The sequence below is a fragment of the Scyliorhinus torazame genome, chromosome 2, assembly GCF_047496885.1.
Source record: "Scyliorhinus torazame isolate Kashiwa2021f chromosome 2, sScyTor2.1, whole genome shotgun sequence".
In the NCBI taxonomy this organism is placed as follows: domain Eukaryota; kingdom Metazoa; phylum Chordata; class Chondrichthyes; order Carcharhiniformes; family Scyliorhinidae; genus Scyliorhinus; species Scyliorhinus torazame.
Window position 1 is genome coordinate 160,469,441 of NC_092708.1, and position 26,459 is coordinate 160,495,899.

General features: G+C 43.2%; 2 protein-coding genes across 3 annotated transcripts in view; one reads left to right on the plus strand and one right to left on the minus strand.

The window, feature by feature from the left end:
• Positions 1 to 18,228, plus strand: part of coq10b (coenzyme Q10B) — a 42,370-nt gene extending 24,142 nt beyond the window's left edge. The window contains exons 2-5 of the mRNA XM_072478894.1: positions 2,575 to 2,721; positions 2,811 to 3,003; positions 5,845 to 5,946; positions 16,659 to 18,228. Of these exons, the coding sequence (XP_072334995.1) occupies positions 2,575 to 2,721; positions 2,811 to 3,003; positions 5,845 to 5,946; positions 16,659 to 16,826 (610 nt within the window). The 3' untranslated portion in view covers positions 16,827 to 18,228. The remainder of the gene's footprint in view (positions 1 to 2,574; positions 2,722 to 2,810; positions 3,004 to 5,844; positions 5,947 to 16,658) is intronic.
• A 109-nt stretch (positions 18,229 to 18,337) lies between these two features.
• hspd1 (heat shock 60 protein 1) overlaps positions 18,338 to 26,459 on the minus strand; it is a 43,217-nt gene continuing 35,095 nt past the window's right edge. For both annotated transcript variants that reach the window (XM_072478880.1, XM_072478869.1), the window contains exons 9-12: positions 23,178 to 23,423; positions 22,383 to 22,557; positions 19,243 to 19,421; positions 18,338 to 18,945 (exon numbers count right to left, since the gene is read on the minus strand). In XM_072478880.1, the coding sequence (XP_072334981.1) occupies positions 18,790 to 18,945; positions 19,243 to 19,421; positions 22,383 to 22,557; positions 23,178 to 23,423 (756 nt within the window). In that variant the 3' untranslated portion in view covers positions 18,338 to 18,789. The remainder of the gene's footprint in view (positions 18,946 to 19,242; positions 19,422 to 22,382; positions 22,558 to 23,177; positions 23,424 to 26,459) is intronic.

Here is a 26,459-nt window from a genome sequence, read left to right on the forward strand (position 1 = left end):
GGGAGGAGTTGAACCATATGAAAATTGGGGAAAGAGTCAAAATTGGAAGCAACATTGATAAAAAATTTCCAATTTGGGGCAAAACCAGGAAATGGCACTGGTACTAATTTAATGGGGAAAAAGTGTGCTAGGAGACCCGAGTCAGATTGGAACAATGAATATTCCACAGATCCAAGAAAAGGCAGACATAGCTCAGATCCATCTGAGTTCCCATTGTAGCAACTTTGCAGCATTTGGAGGAAGTGTGTAGAATCAAAGGAGAACTTATTCAGTGTGAGAATGTGGTAAATGGGGACTGGTTGGATCTTTGCTCCAGGGAGAAGCTGAAAATCTTTAGGCTGCCTTGGAGGTTCATTCAGTCCATCAAGTCAACACCGACCCTCCGAAAGGGCATCCTACCTATTCCCATTCCCCTGTCCCGTAACCCCACCTAACCTGCACATCTTTGGAATGTACAGGCTTCCAGTCACTTGTGTTAATTTTCTGCCTAATCCCCCTCTGTCCTTGGCCTTGTACAGTATTTCAGTGGAAGCTCAAGGAACCACATCTAATCTTTTGATTAGGCATTTTGCGGTCTTCTGGACTCAACATTAAATTTAACAATTTCACCTCGCTACCTCTGACTCCACCCTTTTTTGGACTACACATGTGTATGATGTTTCTGCCAATTCTATTTGCACTTCCTCTTGATGCATTTTTTTGCTCCTTGTCCCATTACCATCGTCCCTTTGTCATTTTAATTTCTCTTGTTTTCCACTGTAGTGCACACCTTCCCTTTTGTTCTCTCTCTCTCTCTCTCTCTCTCTCTCTCTCTCTCTCTCTCTCTCTCTCTCTCTCTCTTCTCCCCCCCCCCCCCCCCCCCCCCCCCCCCCCCACTACCACCTACACGTGTACACACAACTTCTCTAATTATGCACTTGCTTGACAGTGTGGTGGAGGCAGGTTAAATCGTGGGATTCAAAGAGTGAATTCAATTATTATCTGAAAGGAAGATTGTGCAAGGTTACAGGGAAAGGGTGGTGGAATGGCCCTAGGTGGAATTTTCATTTGGAGAGCCAGTGCAAATATGACTGGGATAATAGCCTCCTTCTATGCTGTAATACATGCTGTAATAATTCTGAGATTTATGCAATTTGATGTATTTAAAAGGGTGCTTTCATTGGTAGTTTTTTGTTTTTGTTTTATATTTAACCAAGTAGTTTCTTGTGAACTATGCTCCCATTTTAGTATCCCCAGCTTTGCAGAGAAACCTGCTTCTGGGGTAGGAATGGAGTAGGAGATTAAGTCCACAAATCAGGCTATCCACAAGCTTTAAAGCTTTTACAGTCTATCTGGAAATTTTAATTGTATTTGAAATTTATCATCTTTCTCTCCTATGCAATGAATGATGTCTTGCTTGTGAAGTTCAAAGAACACTTGTACCATATCAATGAATGAGCCTAGACATTGCAAAATAGCTTGCTAAATCACAGTGGAAACTATCACACAGGATCCTAATCCCGTTGACAATGGTGACTGTGTTTTTGCAGGTATTATTCAGGAATTAGAATGCGGGTCGATCTTTGTTTTCCTTCTGTGTAGTCCTGAGAACCTGAGGTCAACTACAGCACCCCAATTGTCACCTTCCAGCAGACTAAATAAAACTTGAACTTTGGACTTTCTCAGTGTTGAGGCTTGGTCCCACACTATTTATGAAAATGAAATGAAAATCGCTTATTGTCACAAGTAGGCTTCAATGAAGTTACTGTGAAAAGCCCCTAGTTGCCACATTCCGGCGCCTGTTTGGGGAGGCTGGTACGGGAATTGAACCGTGCTGCTGGCCTGCTTGGTCTGCTTTAAAAGCCAGCGATTTAGCCCAGTGTGCTAAACCAGCCCCTATTTAGCACAATGATTTGACATTTTATTCTCCCCTTAGTACATTATTACTTTCCTCTCTATCCTTTAGTAGATTTTGCGCATGTCAAATCACCATTAGTAATGAGATCCATTTTAGCTCTGTTTATTGGCACCCTATTCATGTCTCGGTATTGTCGGCATGCCACTGTCAGCTGAATCATGTCAGATGCAAGTGGCATTCAAATTGAGGTCAAACTCGAGTCCACAATTTCATCGAATTTACAATGCAGAAGGAGGCCGTTTGGCCCATCGAGTCTGCACCTGCCCTTGGAAAGAGCACCTTACTTAAGCCCACACCTCCACCCTATCCCCGTAGCCCAGTAACCCCACCTAATCTTTTGGACACTAAGGGCAATTTAACATAGCCAATTTACCGTGCTAAAAAGCCTATTTATGAGAGGACAGAACCAAGCTAAGTTTCTATTCATATGAAGGGAAATGGTAAAGGTTAGAATTTTATTTGAGATTTGTTGAATCTCAAAATATTTTGAGTCTTTATGAACCCGGAAGGAAATGGGTAAAATGGTTAAGAATGGAGGGAGAAGATTTGAATCAAGTCAGATTAACATTTTTTTAATCCCAGTTACTGTGTAACAAACTGTTTGCCAAACTCAACTTTTTCTTTTGTACAACAGAATGCAGGCCTATTATGTTTAACTATAATATTTCCAACAACAGGTATCTGTCATCTTGTGGCATTTTAATGAACAGAACTCCAGCACTCAAGACACAAAGACATTGCCTTATACAACAAAGAAGTTTTTTCAACCTTGCTGGGCCATTAATAAACAAGAAGAAAGAATATTCTGAGAGACGAGTAATGGGGTTCGTAGTTTTGGTGTTGTGTAAATTTCTTTTGCCACTTGTATATCATCAGTCTTAATGGTAAATTTGAAATTATTTTTTTGTTTTAGGTTTTCTATGCTGGAAATGTACAATGTTGTGTCTGGTGTTGCTGACTACAAGCATTTTGTACCATGGTGCAAGAAATCAGACGTCATATCTAAACGTTCAGGGTATGCTAAAGCTCAACTAGAAATAGGGTTTCCACCAATAGTCGAACGGTACACTTCGGTTGTGACCCTGGTACGACCTCATTTAGTTAAGGTAATGTTTTGATGCTTGAATAATCTCTTGTATATTTTAAAATTGAGACTTGTGATTAGAATTTTTTCTTTTCTAATTTCTCCTTGTTACCAAAGGTGTTGTTTCCTCATTTAAACAGGCTGGCACGGGCATGACCAAATCACCACCTACTGTGCTGTAACTAGGCACTAGTTTACCTACAGTATCTGTCCCAAATGCACTTTCCATGATCATTGACAGTGTAATAATCCCCAAGTCTCAATCACTGACCACTCTTTTCAACTACCCATCTGTTGAGAGATGGCTGCATATGGAACAGAAACTATACAATTTATTTTCTTCCCAGCCCCATAATGCCATACCTCTTGCTGATGTTGGGGAATTTAGGTCAATTGTGTTTTGTCATTGTCCCTGCTGGATTAGTATAGACAGGTGATCAATTCCAGAACATTCCTAGCTTGCACCATTTGGCTATCCACTGGATAAAACCACAACTATCAAGGAAGTTTTAATGACCATATGTATTACACCAATGTTTTCAACCAAGAAAATCCCAGTACGTGCAATGATCCAGTTTTCATGCTCCCAGTTTACCTAAATTCATCCAATTTTTCTTTATAAAATGGGTGCCTTTCAATAAATTGATGTTTGTAAGGTATGGTTAAATGAAACATAAGATGACGTGATGTTCAAACCTTGGATTGAGTTATAGGTTGAAATGCCACAGTTGTAAAATTTGTTTTGGTAGATATCGAACAACCCTCCCCCACTCTCACTTAATTCAATTCCAGTGTTCTTCCTGCATTTAAGTGCAGACATGTCATGCACTCCAGCATCACACCAAAGTGAAAATTGTGTATGAGACAAGTGCTGGCTGTTCAAAAACAGTACATTACAGCAATACAACTTGAACAGGAAGCTGTCTACACTCAATTCTCAAAAATACATTTCAGAACCTAGATTGTTGGATGGTCATCAGTAATAGAAAACCTATGGACGGCACGGTAGCACAGTGGGTAGCACTGTTGCTTCACAGTGCCAGGGTTCCAGGTTCGATTCCCAGCTTGAGTCACTGTCTGTGCGGAGTCTACACATATTTCCTGTGTCTGCGTGGGCTTCCTCCGGGTGCTCCGGTTTCTTCCACAAATCCCGAAAGATGTGCTGTTAGGTCATTTGGGCATTCTGAATTCTCCCTCAGTGTACCTGAACAGGTGCAGGAATGTGGTGACTAGGGGCTTTTCACAGTAACTTCATAGCAGCGTTCATGTAAGCCTACTTGTGACGATAAAGATTATTATATAGATGATTTTTCTCCCTTCTTTGACCCCAAAACACCAAGGCCCAATATACTACTATTACTCCTGGTCCTGGCTAAAATCAGAAATCTAACCTGAAACCACCTTGTCTATCTGGTTTAGCTACTCACTACTTTTACCAACTGAGTCATTGGGGGGTTCTTATTTTTTTGGTATAGGTTATTTATTTTGTCTGCCTCAAAATGATGAACTTGTGAATTTATGCTCTTGTTTAATATATTTTGTGACATATACAAGAAAGAAGAAATTAAATTTCCACCTTTACTTATTTTGTTATTTCCTACCTTCCTTGTGTATCCATAGAATCACTTCAATGCAGAAGGTCCATTTGGCCCATTGAGTCTGCACTGACTCTCCGAAGGAGCACATGGGCTGGCCCACTCCCCATCCTATCCATGCAACCTCATTTATTGACCATGGCCAAACCGCCTAACCTGCACATCTTTGGATTGTGGGTGGAAACCGGAGCACCTGGAGAAACCTATACAGACATGGGTAGAATGTGCAAACTCCACAGTCACCCAAGGCTGGAATCTGAGCCACGTCTCTGCTGCTGTGGGGCAGCATGCCAACCATTGCCACCATCTGACAGCAATGTTGGCTTGCGACCTGCTCTCAGATTTCTGCCAACGTCGTTCAGAAGGAGCGTAAAAGATGTGCGTGGTGTCTTGTCTGCTGTGGGTTTTTTCTCACCTTATTTGCTCATTACGAATAACCATGATCATATCTGTTCCACCTTGGTGACACCATTTCAACTTCCTTTTATGGGAAAATCACAGCTATAAACCATACTCTACCATTCTGGTGTTCTGCATGTTGAAGCACTGTGAATCTTGCTTTATCACCACCTCTCCCTGTACCCCTTCTACACCTGTAGTGGTTGCAGTACTGAATCAGCAACCCAGGAATCTTTTATTTCTCTGCAACATTGATAAATTTTGAAATTACCTTCTGGTTATTTTGTAGCCTGCCAACTCCAATCTGGAGTATTTGATAGATTTATTCCCCTTCAAACCTGCACACCTACCATCACAGGTAAATGTAATCAGCCCTCAAATGTGTACTAAAAAGCAGTTTCTCAGGCAAACGAGGGTAATACATGCAGCTGGCTGTGCAGTGTGCAACCATTTTAAATCACGCATAATACAGTGTAGAAGAGGCCCTTCAGCCCATTGAGTCCGCATCGACACATTAAAAACACGTTAACTGCCTACCTAATCCCACTTGCTAGCACTTGGCCCATAGCCTTGAATGTTATCACATGCCAAATACTCATCCAGATATATTTTAAAGGATGTGAGACAACCCGCCTCTACCACCTTCCGAGGAAGTGCATTCAGACTGTCGGCACCCACTGGGTAAAAATGTTATTTTTCCTCAAATCTCCCCCTAAACCTCCTGCCCCTCCCCTTGAACGCATCTCATAACTGACCCTTCAACTAAAGGGAACAGCTGCTCCCTATCCATGCCCCTCATGTTTTGAAAAATCTACTGAATTATGGTGCTTCTTTTTTCACACCGCTAACGTTATTACCATTAATTGCAGGCTTCTTGTACTGATGGGAGACTATTTAATCATTTGGAGACAAATTGGCGATTCAGCCCTGGAGTTCCCGGATATCCGAGGACCTGCACTGTAGATTTTTCGGTATGCTCTGAGACTTGCCTTAATTTTAAATCGACGCTAACTTTTCCTGACTGAAAATGTTTTCTAATAGGTGCTGTGCAGTTACAATCTCAATATTTTTTTCTTCATTTGTTTGTATCTTTTACATAAATTTGGTTTGGGCAAATCAAAAGAATGGCTGAACATGAGGAAAAATTAGATAGAATGACCAGACCTGTCAAGCCAAAGGTGCAATTTTACACAATTTACCCAACTCCTAATCATGTTCTCATTTTAGAGAGGCAAAGCCCAGAGAGGAAAAACGTAGGGAATTCCTGACTTTAAAAACAATCAAACAAATGCCAGCAGCTTATGACTCTTCACTCAAACCAACTTTAAAAAAAAAAACTGTTCCCCAGCCGCCTCTACAATTTTTCTTAGGGACACAGCCAGTTTCCTTTTTAACAGATTTATGTGACTCTGTATTTGATGCACACCTTGATGGTCTGTTCTGAAAAACCGTGACTCTTGGCTTATGCATTGTATATGACAAATTTGCATGACAATTGACCTCTCATCTGTATCCATTAAATAACCTACCTAACCAGACTGCATTAAAACTTCAGTCATAGCTCCATAAGCATCTTTCTGCCAAGTAAGTAACCTTGACATCCGTTTATCCTCCAAGTTGCAAGATTCAGTATAGATCGGATTATTTTTTTCTGCACCCTCTCCAATTTGTTGAAATCGTTGGCATTTAAGCATATTCCAAACATGGTTGACCATGCCATGAAAAACTAAAAACTCCATTTGGTAACTCGTGTGCAGTTTACCGATCTTTAATGCTTCTTTCCAGGTGATTCTTCTTGGCCTGTTAACATTAAGGGGTGAGGGTGACATAATCGTGATGTCACTGGACTGGAGGCCCAAGCTACCAATCTGGGGGTTTTGGGGAGGGGGGGGGAAGAAGAGTTCAAATCCCATCATTGCAGCTGATGAAATTTAAATTTGACAAATAAATCTGGAATATTTTTAAAAGCTAGTCAACTATCATTGATTGTAAAAATCCATCTGGTTCGCTAATGTCCTTTTAGAGAAAGAAATCTGCCATCCCTCCCTGGTCTGGCTTACATGTGACTCCAGACCCACAGCAATGTGGTTGACTCTTTACTGCCCTCTGAAATGGCCTAGCAAAACCAGGCATTCAGTTCAAGGGCAATTAGGGACGTGCAGCCCACAAGTCTAATAATTCTACCACATGATAATGCATTTGTCTACATTAAATGACATCTGCCACATGTCCCATTGACCTGCAAACCACTGATTTTTTTTTTAAATAACTCATTCACAAATTTAAGGAGATGGATAGAGAGGGGCTAGTTCATGGTGCAAAATCAACACAAAGATTAGTATTTTAAATCTGAGGCATTGAGTCAAGGATCCACTGTAGGGCATTAAGGACTTTGGTGAAGGGTGAGTGGTACTGAAGATGGAAATAGGATACAGACCGTTCTGGATGAGCTCTGCTACCTCAAAATGATGACAAAGATAGATCCTTAGGGTTTCCAGAGCTATAGTTCTGGTTCGCTTTAGATAAGGAGTCTCACCAAGTGAGGGTAAAGCCACGGAGCTGGACAACCGAGAATAGGCACTGAAGGAGGACTTTGTGAAAGGCTATAGGAAGGATGAAGACAGAGAATTCTTCATGGTTATGATCAAGGAGGATGTTCTAATCTCTGCTGCTGCTGAAGATGGACAACGGTAATGTTCTTTGCCCCTGTTTGTAACTGATGTACCTCAAAAACTAATGGCCAGACTTGGAACACCGAGTATAGCCCAAGGAAAGACCTGATTCATTTTTGATGAAAGATGCAGCTCCCGACAGGACCTGTTAACATTGGGAGATGGAGGTGAATTGACTTTATTAGGATGTTGGTTGTTTTATTTCATTTTGTTTTGAAATTATTTTAATTCAAATTTTAACAATTGCACAATGCAACATTTGCAACTGAAATAACCCTGAAGCAGCACAAACCCACCCCCTACCTGTTGGCAACAACGAGCTCTCCAAAATGTAATCTAAACAGACCCCATCCCTTGTGGAATCCCTCACTCGCCCCCCTCTATGTGAATTTCATCTTTTCCAAACACAGGAACTCTAAATCTCTCAACCACACCGAGGCAGAGGGTGGAGAAGCTGACCTCAACCCAATAGGACCCACCTGCAAGCGATCAATGAGGGGAAGACTATCACATCTGCCCCCCCCCCCGCCCCCCCCGCACCCGTCTGCAACGCCGGCAAGTTCAACACCCCATATATAGCCCCAGGGGATTGGGCTCCAAGTCCGCCTGTAAGATCGCCGACGTGGTGCAAAAGAATGACTCCCAAAACTTGTCTAACTTTGGGCTGGGCTCCTCCCGCACCGCTCACACACATCCTCCACCACTTCAAGCATCTGACTCATCCTTGACTTTGTGAGGTGTGAACATACATAAGAACTAGGGGCAGGAGTAGGCCACCTGGCCCCTTGAGCCTGCTCTGCCATTCAATGAGATCATGGCTGATCTTTTGTGGACTCCGCTCCACTTTCCGGCCCAAACACCATAACCCTTAATCCCTTTATTCTTCAAAAAAACTATCTATCTTTATCTTAAAAACATTTAATGAAGGAGCCTCTACTGCTTCACTGGGCAAGTAATTCCATAGATTCATAACCCTTTGGGTGAAGAAGTTCCTGCTAAACTCAGTCCTAAATCTACTTCCCCTTATTTAGAGGCTATGCCCCCCAGTTCTGCTTTCACCTGCCAGTGGAAACAACCTGCCCGCATCTATCCTACCTATTCCCTTCATAATTTTATGCGTTTCTATAAGATTTCCCCCCCCCCCCCCCCTCATCCTTCTAAATTCCAACGAGTACAGTCCCAGTCTACTCCACCTCTCCTCGTAATCCAACCCCTTCAGCTCTGGGATTAACCTAGTGAATCTCCTCTGCACACCCTCCAGTGCCAGTACGTCCTTTATCAAGTAAGCAGACCAAAACGGAACACAATATTCCAGGTGTGGCCTCACTAACACCTTGTACAATTGCAGCATAACCTCCCTAGTCTTAAACTCCATCCCTCTAGCAATGAAGGACAAAATTCCATTCGCCGCCTTAAGCACCTGTAAACCATCTTTATGCGACTCGTGCACTAGCACACCCAGGTCTCTCTGCACAGCAGCATGTTTTAATATTTTATCATTTAAATAATAATCCATTTTGCTATTATTCCTACCAAAATGGATAACCTCATTTGTCAACATTGTATTCCATCTGCCAGACCCTAGCACATTCACTTAGCCTATCAAATCCCTCTGCAGACTTCCAGTACCCTCTGCACTTTTTGCTTTACCACTTATCTTGGTGTCATCTGCAAACGTGGACACGTTGCTCTTGGTCCCCAACTCCAAATCATCTATATCAATTGTGGGCCCAACACTGATCCGTGAGGGATACCACTAGCTACTGATTGCCAACCAGAGAAACACCCATTAATCCCCACTCTTTGCTTTCTATTAATTAACCAATCCTCTATCCATGCTACTACTTTGCCCTTTATGACATGCATCTTTATCTTATCATAGAATTTACAGTGCAGAAGGAGGCCATTCGGCCCATCGAGTCTGCACCGGCTCTTTGAAAGAGCACCCTACCCAAGGTGAACACCGCCACTCTATCGCCATAATCCAGTAACCCCACCCAACACTAAGGGCAATTTATCATGGCCAATCCACCTAACCCGCACATCTTTGGACTGTGGGAGGAAACCGGAGCACCCGGAGAAAACCCATGCACACACGGGGAGGATGTGCAGACTCCGCACAGACAGTGACCCAAGCCAGAATCGAACCTGGAACCCTGGAGCTATGAAGCAATTGTGCTATCCACAAGGCTACCGTGCTGCCCTTATGCAGCAACCTTTTGTGTGGTACCTTGTCAAAGGCTTTCTGGAAATCCAGATATACCACATCCATTGGCTCCCCGTTATCTACCGCACGGGTAATGTCCTCAAACAAATTCCACTAAATTAGTTAGGCACGACCTGCCCTTTATGAACCCATGCTGCACCTGTCCAATGGAACAATTTCCATCCAGATGCCTCGCTATTTCTTTCTTGATGATAGATTCCAGCATCTTCCCTACTACCGAAGTTAAGCTCACTGGCCTATAATTACCCGCTTTCTGCCTACCTCCTTTTTTAAACAGTGTATCTATGTATCACTTTTAACTGTATCAGCCTTGCACATGAGGTTGGAGCATTCCCCCTCCACAGCACCTTGTACACAATACCTCATCCAGCTCCATTCCCAACTCCTAATTGGTTTTGACCCCCCTGCAGAGACTCCCTGTCCTCCTCCAATATCCTCTCATAGATCGCCGAATCAAGTCCCTCCAAAACGAGGAGGGTGGTGCCACCGGAAAGGTCGGGCAGACCTTTTGACAAAACCCTGCATATCCTCTCGCTCTCGCTCTCGCTCTCTCTCTCTCTCTCTCTCTCTCTCTCTCTCTCCCCGCCCCCTGACCTGATACTTTGTATCCAGCGCCTCCCGAGGTCACAAACCAACTGTCCAACAACAAATCCTTTACTTCTGCCAGCCCCTGTTACTCCCAACCCTGAAACCTTGCGCCCATCCTCCCTCGGATTAGCATCATCTTCGACCCGGCCCCCAATTTAAAGCGCTGTCAAAACTGCCTCCAAATTTTCAATGTGGCCACCGCTATCGGGCTAGCCCTGGGGTGAGTGGTGCCGTTGCAAGCACCTACAATCCCTTGACCTAAACCAGCCTCCCAACTTCACCCACAACGTCTCTGACTCACTACTCCAACCCTGCACCTTCTCTGTGTTCGCCACCCAATAATAATATAGCAAGTTCAGAAGGGCCAAACCTCCCAACTGGCGCTCTGTCTGATTCTTGCCACTTTATCTGCCCGTATAAATGATAAAATCAACCCCTCCACCCGATTTATTTAAAAAAAGAATGACTTCTGTAGAAAAACCAGCAGGCATTGGAACAAGAATAAGAACCTGTATCCGGCCAGACACGATTGGGAAACTATCCCACCTCACCAAATCCTCCTTAACCCTGCTCACTAAACATGTAAACTTCAGCTTGCTGAGCCCAGTCCTGTGCCATCTGCACTTCCAAATACCTAATGTGGGTTGACGCCACCCAAAATGACAAAACCCCCAGCCTTTGAGGAGACACCTCAGAAAACTCACTTTTCCCCGAATTTAGCTTGTACCCTGAAAAAGCCCCAAATCCCTTAAGCAATCTCATTATATCTCCCACCGAAGCAGCTGGATTGGAAATGAATAGCAGCAAATCATCCGCATCCAGGGACACCCTATGTTCCACCCCTCCCACCATAGGGCACCCCTGACTCGTTCCCCTATGCAAAGGAAAGTACCCTGAGTTCATCTCGTTTGTGCACACACTCGCCCTCTGGTCCTTGTACAACAATCCCACCCACGCCACAAACTTGAGCTCAATCCCAAATGACTCCAATACCGCAAACTAATAACTCCACTCCACGCGGCCAAATGCCTTCTCTGCATCCAACGCCACCTCCTTCCCTTCTGCCGGAGGGAGCACCACATTCAACAGGCGCAGCACATTAGACGACAACTGTCTTCCTTTCACAAACCCTGTCTGCTCTTTCCCAATCACCCTCAGGAGGCACCCCCCCAACCTAACTGCCAACACCTTTGCTGAAATCTTGGCATTCACATTTAATCAGGAAAGTATTAAGGAATCTCCACAAAGTATTCTGAAGGCCTCTGACCCTCTAACCCCTCCGGCAAACCCACGATCCCCAGGTTCTGCCTTCGTGACCTGTTCTCCAGGTCCTTCACTTTTGCTCTCAGCCCTCTATTGCGCTCCACCACCCTCCTCAGCTCCTCACCCATCAAGGTGCACTGGTCACTATGCTGCAATAATGCCTCCTCCACCCCTTCATTTTCTCTTCTTGTTCCCGCACTGCTGTTGAGTTCTTTGCCAGAACCACCTCCATCAGGGCAATGGTCTCGCCCACCAACTCCTTGAGCGATGTTGTCATCTCTGTCCGATGCCTGTCAATGTTTCAAACAGCTACTCTCACCTCGGCCACCTTTTCCACTGTAGTGGGCCTGGCTCCACATGGGAGTCTTCTCCCGGCATCATTCCTCCTGCTGAGTTCCTCGTCACACTTGGCTGTGGACTCTCCCTTTTCCCTGTATTCTTTTTCCCCCTGGTTTTTGACATCCTTGAAATACCTTGGACTTTAATTCTCTCACAACTTTTCCCCCAACGCTGGGTGCAAAGGGCCAAAAAACAATGACTCCGGTAGGAGTCACTAAACGTGTGACCTCCACCTACATGTCACCAGGGGTAGTCCCCAGTTGTTTTATTTCAAATGTTGTGAATTGTCTCGGCTGCTATGGTGAATTTGTCATTGTTGGATGGGGATTAACCTGCGGTTGCCTCACTGAGATGGAAGCTCTGAATAAAATGGTGAGATGAAAGCTGTGAATAAAATGGTACCTTTTTCCCCCCGCTTTTGTTGCTGCTCTGTGACGACAGACTGGGGAAAAAGCTCCAGGAAGAGCTGTGTAATTGTGATAAAGTTGAGTTAATAACATGTCAAGGTGTGAGCTCTACTGCGTGCCTTCTTCAGGGTTTTGTGACTTCAATTTGGTGTTGTAACAGGAAGAGATTTAAACATGGAGTCGCAAGAAAGGGGTATTGACTCCCAAATTTATGTTTGAGAACTAAGAGGAGAGAGATTCAAGATAGGACTGGGGGAGGGGAGCGGGGGGCAATAGTGTATTTAAATTTTTTTTTTTTTTTACCGTATCCAATTCCTTTTGTCCAATGAAGAGGCAATTTAGTGTGGCCAATTCACCTATCCTGCACATCTCTTGGATTGTGGGGTGAGACCCACGCAGACACGGGGAGAATGTGCAAACTCCACACTGGGCCAGGATCGAACCTGGGTCCTCAGTGCCATGAGGCAGCAGTGCTAACCACTGCGCCACCGTGCCGACTGTTAAAAGGAAAACTTGTATCATGGGATATATTCTGTAGAATGCCCCTATTGTTGCTGTGAATGAATTCAATTTTTTAAGATGCAGGTTCGAATGAAGTCAAGTAGCTAGATTTAATAAATCAGACAGAAACCCAGTGGCATTGTTTTCAAAGTCCTCGTCTGACACAGTTAACAATGCGACCGGTCGGTATTCTAAGTAGACAAGAAAGTAACTGATGTGGTTTGAACTATATAGAATCGAGGGCCAGTTTGGGTTTGACTACATGGGCAAGGGAACTACAATGTAGCCAGCCACCCCTTTGTGATTCATACTCTCTGAATCATTACTTACAGACATTGTCCCACACATCATCATCCCTGGCTATGTCCTGTCCCACAGGCAGTACAGACCCATCTGAGGTGGCAGGACAGTGATGTAGTTGGTGGGGCGGAGTTGCCTCAATGTTGACTCTGGGCCCCATGAAGTCTCAGGTCAGACATGGATAAGGAAACCCTCTGCTGGCTATCAACTACAGTCTCCAGTATTCCATGTTGAACACCTCTTGGTGGGAGCACAGAATGGTATGGACAAAGAATGTACTCTGGGTGGGGGACTTTGCTGTTAAGGTCAGAAGTGGAGATGTTTGCTGATATTGCACATCAGGTACACCATTTGCAACTCTGATACTGAAGCAGTTTGTGTCCATATGCAGCAAGACCTGGACAACATTGAGAGTTGGGCTGATAAGCGGCAAGTAACATTTGTGCCACACCTACCAGGCAATGACTACTTCCAACAAAAGAAAATCTAACCCCCTCCTGATAACATTAAAAAAAAAAAATTGTAAATATAAATTTATAGAACCCAATTAATTTTTTCCAATTTAAGGGGCAAATTATTGTGGCCAATCCACATAGCCTGCACATCTTTGGGTTGTGGGTGCGAAACCCACGCAAACACTGAGAATCTGCAAACTCCACACGGACAGTGACCCAGAGCCAGGATCGAACCTGGGATCTCGGTGCTGTGGGGCAGCAGTGCTAACCATGGTGCCACCGTGCTGTCCTACCTCCATGACATTTGATGCCATTACTATTCGCATCTAGAAGGCACAAGTCAGACGTGTGATGGAATACTCTCCACTTGCCTGGATGAGTGCAACCCCATCAAAGCTCAATACCATCCAGGTAAAAGCAGCCCACTTGATTTGAACCCATCCACCACTTTAAACATTCATTGCCTCCACTACTGATATCCTGTAGTAGCACCTTTTTTTGACAGCACCATTCAAATATCCAAAAAGGTTGGACAAGCCTAATGTCGAAGGACGAGAACAATAGATGCATGGGAACACTAGCACTTGCACGTTCCCCCTCCAACCCCACTCCATTCTGACATGGAACTATAATCTCTGTTGCTTCGCTGTTGCTGGGTCAAAATCTGGAACTCCCGACCAGAGTGTACTGACACCACATGGACTGCAGCGGTTCAAGAAGGCGGCTCACCTCCAGGACAATTAGGGATAGGCAACCGTGAAGCTCACATTCCATGAAAGTGTGAAAATAAAACATTAATCAAGGAGTTTCCCTATTTTATAACATTTTATAGCAACTCTATTGTTAATTGTTCTCAAGAGATTATGGTGTCTACTTTTTCTTTTTGCTTCTCTACCCCAGAAATTAAATGTTCGATTTGGCATTTTTAAACTACCTTTCAGATATTTTGTCTAATAAAACTACACTTGCATAAATCTATTTTGTCAAATGGGTTGAAACATGCCTGTCCTTGTCAAGAAAGCTACTTCCACTTGGGTTGGACCCTTTTAATTTTTATTACTGGAAAAGATGAAGTGCAATCTTGTATACAGCCAACAACAATATCTAACTGTGGCTCCGTGGTGGCACTTTTGGTTTCCGAGTTCGAAGATGGTGCGTTCCAGTCGTACTCTCGAGACTTGAGCACAAAATCAATGTTTCAGCTGTTCAGCATTTTTTTCTTGTTGAGGTATTTGGGACAGGTCACCAAAGAATGTCTTGGTTGAGAGGCCTAGGGGTAGAGTTAAAGAGCCCAGGATCCAATCACTCGAAGGCACAACTGGCAAAGATGATTAGAATCTGAATGCATAAGCCAGAATTGGAGAAGTAGAGAACGCAGATCTTACAATACTTTAAGACGGAGTATGGCAGGGAAGGGGTGAGGCCATAGAAGGATTTGAAAGCAAGGATGAAGATTTTAAAATTCAGATATTGGTGGGCTGGGAGCCCGTGTAGGTCAGTGAGCTCAGCTGATGGGTGAATGGGATTGGGTATAAATCAATATATACACAGCAGAGTTTGGATGACCTTTGGTTTTCAGAGGGTGTAAAGCCAGATTGGCTGAATGATTGCACCTGAATAAATTTTTTTCTCCAGCATTTCCTCATTTGTCTTTGTGTATGATATGCAGAACAACCTATGTCCACATCTCCATTCAGCTTACAGTCTTAGTCTTTTCATTTATTGTCCATGTCTGAAGCATATAACATGGATTTTTAAAACATGTATTTTATTAAACATGTATAGAAACGGGATACAGCAAATAAACACCCCAGGGAAACATACTTCCCAGCAATCAACTATACAGTCTGTACAGATTTTCCCCTATTTTCCACCCCCCCCCCCCAACCCAGGTCTCTCAAGTACGGTTACAAACAATCCCCACCTTGTCTCAAGCCCCCCTGCAGAGCCCCTTAACTCATACTTTATCGTCTCTAACCGTAGGAAGTTGTACAGGTCACCCAACCAAGCCGCTACCCCCGGTGGTGATGCCGACCGCCACTCCAGCAAAATTCACCCCTCAGTGGCGAAGGCCACATCAGCCTTTCTCCTCTCCATGAGCTTCGGCTTCTCTGAAATATCGCCACCAAAGGGTCCGAGTCCACCTCCTCCTCCACTATCCTGGTTAAGACTGCGAAAGCATATAACGTGGATGACATTATGTAGCACCTCTGCATTCTCTTCTGGAGGTTCAATTTGTTAACCTCCTTCATTTTGACAAAGCTGGTCTTAGCTTCAGTATACAGGATAGCAATCTTCAGGTGCAAGATCTACCAGGCTGCAACATTAGTGGGTTGAACATCAACTTGAGGCACAGATTGCAGTCAGAAGAACATAGTGCAGAAGGCCATTCAACCCATTGAGTCTGCACCAACCCACTTAAGCCCTCACTTCCACCCTATCCCCGTAACCCCATCTAACCTTTTTTGGACACACAAGGCAATTTAGCATGTCCAGTTCACCTAACCTGCACGTCTTGGGTCTGTGGGAAGAAACCCACGCACACGGAGAACGTGCAGACTCAGCAGAGTGAACCGAACCTGGGACCCTGATTGTGAAGCCACAGTGCTACCCTAAAGAGGTGCTACTAGAAATAGTAAACCAAGTGAAAGCAAGGAGGAACATGGATTAAGAATGAATATGGTAATGAGCAGACCTAACCCTGGAAATGAAAACCAAAGTAAATGTGCAAATCCTGGAAAAAGTGAAAAGGTTCACATACCCCATGGCAGATTATCACAGTGGATGATATTGTAATCCAAAGGAGAATTGAGATAACCAAGAACATGTTGCATAAATGCAAGTCAGAGGCTGCTTTGCAATTTGTTTCAAACTGCTACAAGTCAAACACGTGAAAGGTAGCTGCATTCAACGTTGTTTTCTTACTTACAGATTTCTTTTGAATTCCGTTCTCTGCTGCACTCTCAGCTTGCCACTGTTTTTTTTGATGAAGTTGTTAAGCAGATGGTAGCAGCATTTGAAAGAAGAGCAAAGAAAATGTATGGCCCAGAAACTAACATCCCACGAGAACTTATGCTCCATGAGGTGCATCACACGTAAATAAAGGTTGGAAGGAACCGTTGTAGGTCCTCTTTAAAAGTTGTATAATTTATTTATTAGTGTGGCGACTTCCTTTACCTACATGTATCACTTGATTTTATAATACACCGTAACCTTTTTTGGAAAGGCTTCCTAAGTGTTACATACAGAAGATGCATTATATAGATGCAAGTATACATGTACATAAAGTATAATTATTTCAGCTGTAACTAATTGTAATTTTTCCACATGTTGTGGTGCATTATTAAGCTTGATTGGCTGCAATAACTTGTTTTAGCCTGTGCAGATGGAGAAGGCAGCCAAGTTTCTATTTATTTAGATATATTTTGGGCTGTTCAGGTAACATGAGCAGTGAGATTTTAGTGTCAAACACTAATTCCATTCAGTAAAATTATATTTTAAAGGCTGACAGATAACATGTAACTTAGCTGTATGCCTTAAACCTTTTACTCTGATCCCCAAGCCAGCTGAGATGGGGTAATCTGCAGGTTCAATAGCCATAACAGCTTAATTTAGAAATGCAATCCAGTGTTAATTTCAATTAGTGCTATTGGAAAGCACCACTAGCTGGGTGAACTGGTATCAGGTAGATTAACAAATAAAGATGAAATTTCAGCCCTTTCCACCAGTCGCACAAAGAATGGCAGCTTGACATGTTCTCCAGTCTTTGCCAATGATATGCAACAGGGTTTTTTTTTTTTTTCTAGTTAAGTGGGCAATTCCTCTTACAAGTGTGGTAATATGCTACCTTTTTGAATGTGAGCTGCTTGTACTACATTGAGATCTTAGTGAGCATGTTGTCTTGTAAATAGACTACTGTGCAAGATGGCATGACTCATACAAGTTAAAACCTTTTGTACTGGTTACACCAGTGCATGTTATGTCAGACCAAGGAATGCTCATTCAATCATGGACGAAAAGTGTGTACGCATTCAAGAACGTGAAGTTGAAAGTATTAAGTTGTCCTCCGGCCAGCAGCCCGAGTAAAAATTGAACTCCTGCCTAAGTTTGAGTAACTGGACAATTATGCTGTATGATTTTAATGTATTTACTTTGTGCCCATGTGATTTTCTTCCAAACTTTGCATGAATTATGAATTGTAGAAATATTGTAAACTACCTCCAAACAGATTAAATATAATTTTCACAATACCAGATAGTCAATTCCCATCCTAAATTTTCAAACAAATTAAATGGCTTCTCAAGAGTACTTAAATCAGGAGTCTCTCATGACAAATGTGTGTTTATTTATAAACCCTACTTGTGATGTCAAAGGGCACAACTTTGTTCTAATCTTGCACATGAGGTTTCAATCTAAGATCCTTTGTAAAGTGTATATAGTGTTTTGGGGTATTTGTGTAGTTCAATCTTGCCTCTGCTCAATAAACAAAATTCCACTTTGATTGTTTTCATACTTTATCAGGTATTGCATATCATTCTCAATTGGGGCAAGTGCAGAATTTTACTAAACTGTTTACATTAAACAACTCCACAGAAGTCACAAAACAGGAATGATAACCATCTGCTTTTATTTACGGCATTGTTACATGATATGATCTTGACTGCAATGGAGGGTATAGATCTTGTTTTTCACAGAAAACCTGTCTTGATCATTTAACTTGTTACCTATACTTTTTTTTAAAAAGTGGCGCACAATACTGTTACAATAAAACCAATGAATTTAAGTATGTGGTTCACACATCCAGTACTTCAAGGAATGTACAAATGTTGATTTTATTCAGAATATAAAATAAATTACAATTCTTAGCACTGACAGGCAGCAGTAAACAAGTTACTTGAGATCCAGCACAGTCCAACTCAGCTCCACTAACTTAATTACAATGTTTCCCACAAAGCCTGGTTCATACTCATTCCTGTAGTCTTCACGACCGGAAGCAGCCTTTCAATTGAGACCATATTAACTTGTCAGTCACCTCAGTTCATAAAGATCTGCAGCAAGGGAATTAAAACATATCTCCACCCATACCTGCACCGCCCATGCCACCCATACCCCCCATTGCTTGTGCCTTGTCATCCTTTGGGAGTTCTGTAACAACAGTTTCTGCTGTTGCTAGGAGAGAGGCAACACCTGCTGCATCCAACAAAGCAGTCCTCACGACCTGCAAGTGAAAAATACAAAAGTTGAATGTGTATTTGCTCGTGAATTTTAGAGATTCATGAACTCTTGTTTCAAGTTAGCTTTCAGTTGCAATATTTCTCCATAAAAGGTCAAGGAAGAGAGGGAGGGAGGCAACTTAATTCAAATAGCACCAAAAAGTGTGCAGTGGGCAGAAGTTTAGAAAGGAGTCCATTGCATATTCCCTCATCACACTGCAGATGCAGTCTGTAAATATTAAGTGGTCACGGCTTGAAAGATTAAATCCAGAAACAAGATGCACAAAAAACAAATGGTGTACCTTTGTGGGATCAATAATTCCTTTTTCTACCATCTTCACAAACTCCCCAGCCATTGCATCATAGCCAATCTCTGGTGGACTTTGCAAGATCTTCTCCACAATTAGACTGCCTTCAGCTCCAGCATTTTTGACAATTGTGATAGCTGGTATTTTCAGAGCTTTACCAACAATTTCAATTCCTGTTGAATTTGAAAACAGGTCAGCATGTAATAACACATACATCAATTAACCGTGAACCCTCCACAAAGATATGCAAGCCCCATGCAAATTACTCCGCTCGAGGATATAAGTACTGATAAAGCTTGAGCAACATTTCCACTCAGCTGCACACAGGATAAGTCAATTTTTTGGGGGAAATATTTTCATTCCAATTTTCCATTTTACAACATACTCAACTTTATACTCAATTAAGAAAATATCCCCACCCACCAATCCCATATGCCCCTCTTAAACCCCCCCCCCCCCTTGCTGGTAACTACATTCTTAAAAGGAAATAAACATCAGTCTCCAATAGAACTACATCTCTAACCCCCTAATGGCATACTTTATTTTCTTCCCTTTCTCTCTCTTCTCCTCCTCCCCAACCAAGTTGTCACTGTAGGCAGCTCCAATGCCTGCTACCCATGCAGAACCCTCCTCAGGGCTATCAGAGACAGAGGCCAAGATATCAACTTCTTCGGCTATCTGATACCCCAAAGATAGTCACCCACAGGCACCGCACCACTCACCCCCAGAACCTCCCCAATTTAGGACAGGACCAAAATAGGAGTGGTTCCCTGGCCCCCTTGAACACGTTCGCATTTATTCTCCATCCCCAGAAAGAACCCACTCGTGTGCTCTCTGCACCGTTTTAAACTGACTCAGGCTCACTCGCACACAAGGAGATTGAGTTTACCTTATGTAAGGCCTCACTCACCTCCCCCCTCAAACATGCAACCTAACTCTTCCACCCATTTAGGGGCTGATTTAGCACAGGACTAAATCGTTGGCTTGGAAAGCAGGCCAGCAGCACGGTTCAATTTGCGTACCAACCTCCCCGAACAGGCGCCGGAATGTGGCGACAAGGGGCTTTTCACAGTAACTTCATTTGAAGCCTACTTGTGACAATATGCTATTTTCATTTTCTCGCTTTGCTCCAGCGAAGCCCTCTACCTCAACTGTCCATTGATAGCGATCTTCCACAACAGAGAAGGGGACAGCAACTAAGGAAACTTAGAAAGCTCCTTCCAAACAAAACTCTGCACCTGTAGATAGATGAATCATAGCATTAACAGTGCAGAAGGAGGCCATTCGGCCCAGAGTCTGCACCAACCCTTGGAAAGAGCACCCTACTCAAACCCACGCCTCCACCCTATCCCCTTAAACCAGTAACCCCACTTAACCTTTTTTGGACACAAGGGCAATTTAGCATGGCCAATCCCCCTAACCTGCACATCTTTGGTGGGAGGAAACCCACAGACACAGAGGACATGCAGACTCCGCAGTGACCCAAGCCAGGAATCGAACCAGAGACCCTGGAGCTGTGAAGCATCTGTGCTAACCACTGTGTTACCATGCTGCCATTCCCCCCAGGAAGCTGGAACCCTTCCACCAGTGCTCCAGCCCACAAAACGACCCTCCACAAACAGATCCCTAAACCCTACCCCTCCCGACCCTACTGCAAGAAGAGTCCATTCGTGACGGAATAAATCTATGGTTCCGACCTATCGATGCCCTCAATGACAGCTTAAAATGCTGCCTAAACTACTTCCATATTCTTAGAGAAGCTATTACCACTGGACTAAGTACCAGAGTACTTAGCCAGCAAGAATGGAAGAGGAGCCATGGAAGAGGTGACCAGTGCTTTCAAACACGACCCTACACAAGAAGTCTCCTCCATCTACCCCTAAACGAACCTCTCGACCATGACCCATCTCTACTTTCTCAGCTGCCCAGTAGTAATTAATCAAATTATGTAATGTTAGGGCAGCATGGTGGTGCAGTGTTTAGCACTGCTGGCTCACGGCGCCAAGTTCCCAGGTTCGATCCCACTCTGGGTCACTGCCTGTGTGGAGTTTGCACATTCTCCCTGTGTTTGCGTGGGTTTCGCCCCCACAACCCAAAGATGTGCAGGGTAGGTGGATTCGCCACGCTAAATTGCCCCTTAAATGGAAAAAATGAATTGAGCACGCAAATTTAAATTTTATAAATTTAAATAATATTTAAAAAACTATGTAATGTCGTCTCCCCCCCCACACCCAATCTGCCCATCTCGCTGTAGAAATTCCCTCAACCAGAGGGGTCTTAACCGCCTGTACAAAGGTAGAGACCTTAATCCTATGAAAAAATGACTTGGGTAAAAAGATTGGATGATTCTGAAATACAAACAAAAACTTTGGAAGGACAGTCATTTTCACCACCTGGACCCTTCTCACGAACGATAACAGGAGGACATTCCACCTTTCCAAATCCACCTTCACCCTTTCTACCAGACTGCCCAGATTCAGCTTGTGCAAAGGCCCAATCATGAGCTACCCATACTCCAAGTACTTAAAACTAGATCTGGCCAGTGGAAATGGCAATTTCTCCAGTTCTGCACCCTTCCCCAGAGGGTTCACCGGAAACAAACTCACTCTTGCCCACATTGAGTTCATAACCCGAAAAGGAACCAAAAACTTACTTAATACCTTCATAATCGTTCCCACATTAGGAGAGAAGGTCTGTGACTCAACAGTAAACTGTCCGCATAAAAGGGACACCCAATGCTCCATACCTCCGCTCTCTATACTTTCCACCCAGTCGACAAACTCAGTGCAATAGCCAATGGCTCAATTGCCAACACAAAATTAGAGAAACCTACAAGTTAATCTTAAGGGGCAGTGCAATAAGCCATTTGAGCAAGCTAACAAGTTAGAGGGAACAGTGCTCGAGTGTATTTTCAAATACAGGCCATGCCGAGAAGACAAAGCTCATCATGGAGATGTCCTTTTAGTGACAGTTATGTTAATACCTTCATTTACGGACATGGGCCCTGACAGAGGAGTAATTTTTAAATACCGTTACGATATTCAAGTGTGTCTGGTAGATTCAGTGTCATGTTTTCGGTAACTGAAAATGAATGAACAAAAGGAAAAGCAGAACAGTACTAGTGGATCACTTACCAATTTTTTGGTCTTCATTGACTGGTTGAAGTGTACCCAATGCTGGGATACACCGCAATAGAGCACATCCACCACCAAGAACAATACCCTCCTCCACAGCAGCTCGAGTAGCATTAAGTGCGTCAGTTACTCGGTCTTTCTTCTCATTGACCTCTACGTCACTAGTGCCACCAATCTAGTCACAATTGAATAAATCAATATAGTTGGAAATATAGATTTGGCATTGCAGATATTAATTTTGTCATACTTGTATGTAAATCATACACACACACAAAACCAAATGCTGATTCTGCAGGTCCACAAATGACATTGGTAAAGAAAAACAGTTTCAACATAGTGTCAAAGACAAAACGGGGCAATCAACTAAAAGTAGGAGCTTTCAGCTCAAGTTTCTTTCTCCCCCCCCCCCCCCCCCCCCCCCCCGGACAAGAAGCTTCAATGGAGCTAGGGTTAAGAAAAGCAATACTAGAGTAGTTGGTCAACAACGGAGTATATTTGAATTCAGGGAGTGGAAACAATATTACTGTTGCAGCAACGTGCCATTATTGGCAGATCAAGTATGCAACGTTCTGGATTAGGCACATTCCAGCCACATTTTGCAGCTATGCTGGACTTCTTAAAACCAAGATTATATTATTGGGAATTAGGGCATAGTTGAAATTACCATCCCTTTTAGCATCAGCTCCACTATAATGAACATAAACCAACTTTCCAAAATATATTTTTAACACAACAATATGCACAAGGGAAATGCATTGCTTGTGCACCCAAATCACAAGTCTACAAATTCTTTACCTTCAGCACTGCAACACCGTCTGATAATTTGGCCAGCCTTTCATTTAGCTTTTCCTTCTCGTATTCACTTGTTGTAACTTCCAACATTTCCACAATTTCTTGAATGCGCTTTTCAATTGCAGTCTTGTCACCCTTGCCTTTCAACAGCATGGTGTCATCTTTGGTGACGACGACTTCACCAACTTTACCAAAATCATGCGCCTGGATATCATCCACATTCAGGCCAAGTACTTCGTCCCCAAATACCTACAAATGTTTGCAGTTAGATGTTTGCTGGAACTAAAGCAGAAATCTAAACAAGACAGATTTGTTACGCTCTGCAAAAAAATGTTTGAAATTCAAGGTAAATCAGTTATTCAATTTAAAAAAAAAAACATTTTCCCAACTGAGGGGCAATTTAGCGTGGGCAATCTACCTACCCTATACAGCTTTGGGTTGTGGGGGTGCAACCCACGTGGACACAGGGAGAATGTGCAAACTCCACATGGACAGGGACCCAGGGCCGTGATTGAACCCCGGTCCCCTGCACCGTGAGGCAGCAGTGCTAACCATTATGCCACCCGTTTCAATTCTTACAGGTGGTAAGTTTATTTGAAATCCAGTCCAAAAAGAAATGACTTCCTTCAAGTTGTCAACAGTTCAATTAGAGGTGAAGAGTTGAAGTGAATTAATCAAGCAGATACCAGTGCGCAATTGTATTAAAATGGGTTTAAATATTAACAAAGATTTATTTCTTCGACACGGGGACAATATATAAATTTTAGGTTCCCCATGGATATCAGTTAACTCAGTACAGGTCAGTGATCAAGGTAGACAAAGCATTTGCCCGTAAATCCATCAGTGTGTCAATAGTTTGCAAGTTATATGTTATTTAGGTATAATATGCCATTTATATAGCTATGCAGTGAATGCATTATATCTGAAGGGACAGCATGATGTCACAGTAGTTAGCACTGCTGCCTCACAGCGCCAGGGACCCGGGTTCAATTCCATCCTTGGGTGACTGCCTGTGTGGAGTTTGCACATTCTCCCAGTATGTGTGTGGGTTTTCCGGATCCGGGTGTACCGGTTTCCTCCCACAGTCCAGATGTGCAGGTTAGATGGGCCTACGTAGCCTGCTCTGGGTCGGTGCAGACTTGATGGGCCGAATGATCTACTGGGACACTGGCTCAGTGTTGGGAAAAAAAATCTTGGGCGGCACGGTAGCACAGTGGTTAGATCGGGTGCTTCACAGCGCCAGGGACCTGGGTTTGATTCCCGGCTTGGGTCGCTGTCTGTATGTTCGCCCCGCGTTTGCATGGGTTGCCTCCGGGTGCTCCGGTTTCCTCCCAGTCCAAAGATGTGTGGGTTAAGTGGATTGGTCATGCTAAATTGCCCCGTGTCCAAATGTTAGATGGGATTGCAGGGTTACGGGACTAGGGTGGAGGTGTGGGCTTCGGTAGGGCGTCCTTTCAGGGACCGGTGTAGACTCGATGGGCCGAATGGCCTCCTCCTGCACTGTAAATTCTAGGAAAAGACTATGACTTATGATTATCCCAATTTCTTCTAGAATGTACCGATCTTTATTTCCCCTCAAATCTTTATAGTTCCAGCTGACATAAAAGTGTAAAATGGGGCTGATTTCTTGAGAACACAGAAGATTATAGGCTTATTTGATAAGTATTTTAAAATTATGAATGTATGGATCTTAGCAGATAGAAACTGACTTGCTTTCGAGGAACATAGAATCCCTACAGTGCATTGACCCTCCGAAAGAGCTTCCCACTAAGGCCCACGCCCCCAGCCTATCCCTGTAACCCCAGCTAACCGTTGGACAAGGAGCAATTTTGCTTGTCCCAGAGGCTGGTCTCCCTTTGAGAGAACTGACTGGCAATGATTTAATCTGAGGGTCACCACACTCTGGCATGGGGTACGGTTGAGAAGGCGGGGCCTTCATGAAAAACCTCAGCCAGTACAGGAATTGAAACTACTCTGTTGGCGTCACTTTGCATCACAAACCAGCTGTCCAGCCAACTGAGCTAACCGAATGAGGGAACAGATTAAAAATTAAAAAGAAATTTAGGACAGGGTGGAGAAACACAGCTGAGGTGTACACTATTATAATTAGTGATTAAAGCAGAGACTATGTAAACATTTAAGAAAAGATAGGTGGTTAAGGAAATGAGCACATAGGATTAGGACTACTGCTCCAAGTATAAGAGTTGGATTAGGCCAATAAATCTATGTGTTGTAGTTCCACAGCTCTCACCATTAATGAACAGCATTTTAAAATAAGGCTTGAGGCCATCAGTTTCATGTCTACTGAAATTTCAGGCTGCAGAGGTCTCACAATAATCTCCGGGGGGGGGGGGGGGGAGAGAGAGAATGGATTCAGAAAATAATCAAAAGATACACTTTAGTTCCCAATGATGCCAATTAAGAATTTCTACAGATTTTTAAAACAAGCTACCTTCTGGAACCAAACAATTTCCTTAATGAATTTATTTCTCAACGGTATGAACAAAGGATTGAATCCCAAACCACATCACCAGGTCAAGTATTCAAGGTCAAATACTATGATCACTGCCGTGGTCGGTTTTCTGCTTTGGCCACTGTATTTTACGCAACAATAGTGTTAAAATGATAGTCAGCCTGCACCTGGAGGCAAGTGAAATAGGAGATATAATGAAAGAGATATTATTATTGTACTTAATTTTCACCAGCAAAATTTGTCCACGTTTTACATGTCATTAAGACAATCTTCTTCAACTTTGAATTGACCAATCCTCATAACAAGTCCCATCTTGTACATTTGAATTTCAATTTCACTACCAATAAGAGGACAATTTAATTAAATTGTGCAAAGTAACCCAAAACCTGTGGCTAATTTATGTACTTGTCTGGATAAGCCGACAGTAATGATGGTGAAATGGTCAACGTTCACTGACAGCAACTTCTGGAAGGAACTTGCACATGGAATTAAATTCAGGATCCACAACTTGCTGGTACTGATTTTACGCTTTTCCACAGGGTGCTTTGGTCGAAGTTTCCACAGGTGGCTATCAATTAGAAATGACAGAACTAATGGAAACCTGCCCTTTCACGCTATTAGTTTAATTGTAAAAATGCTTGGGAAAGTTACACCTTGTGGAATAAGTAACTGGGTTTTCAAACAGTGTCCCAAGTTCATAACTACTGCTGAACAATATAATGTCTCTATTCTGTCCCCCAAAAACTTATTTTTAGTAATTTTTGAAAAACCTTCTGCCTTAATCCCATATGTATGGGTCTCAATTTTTACTC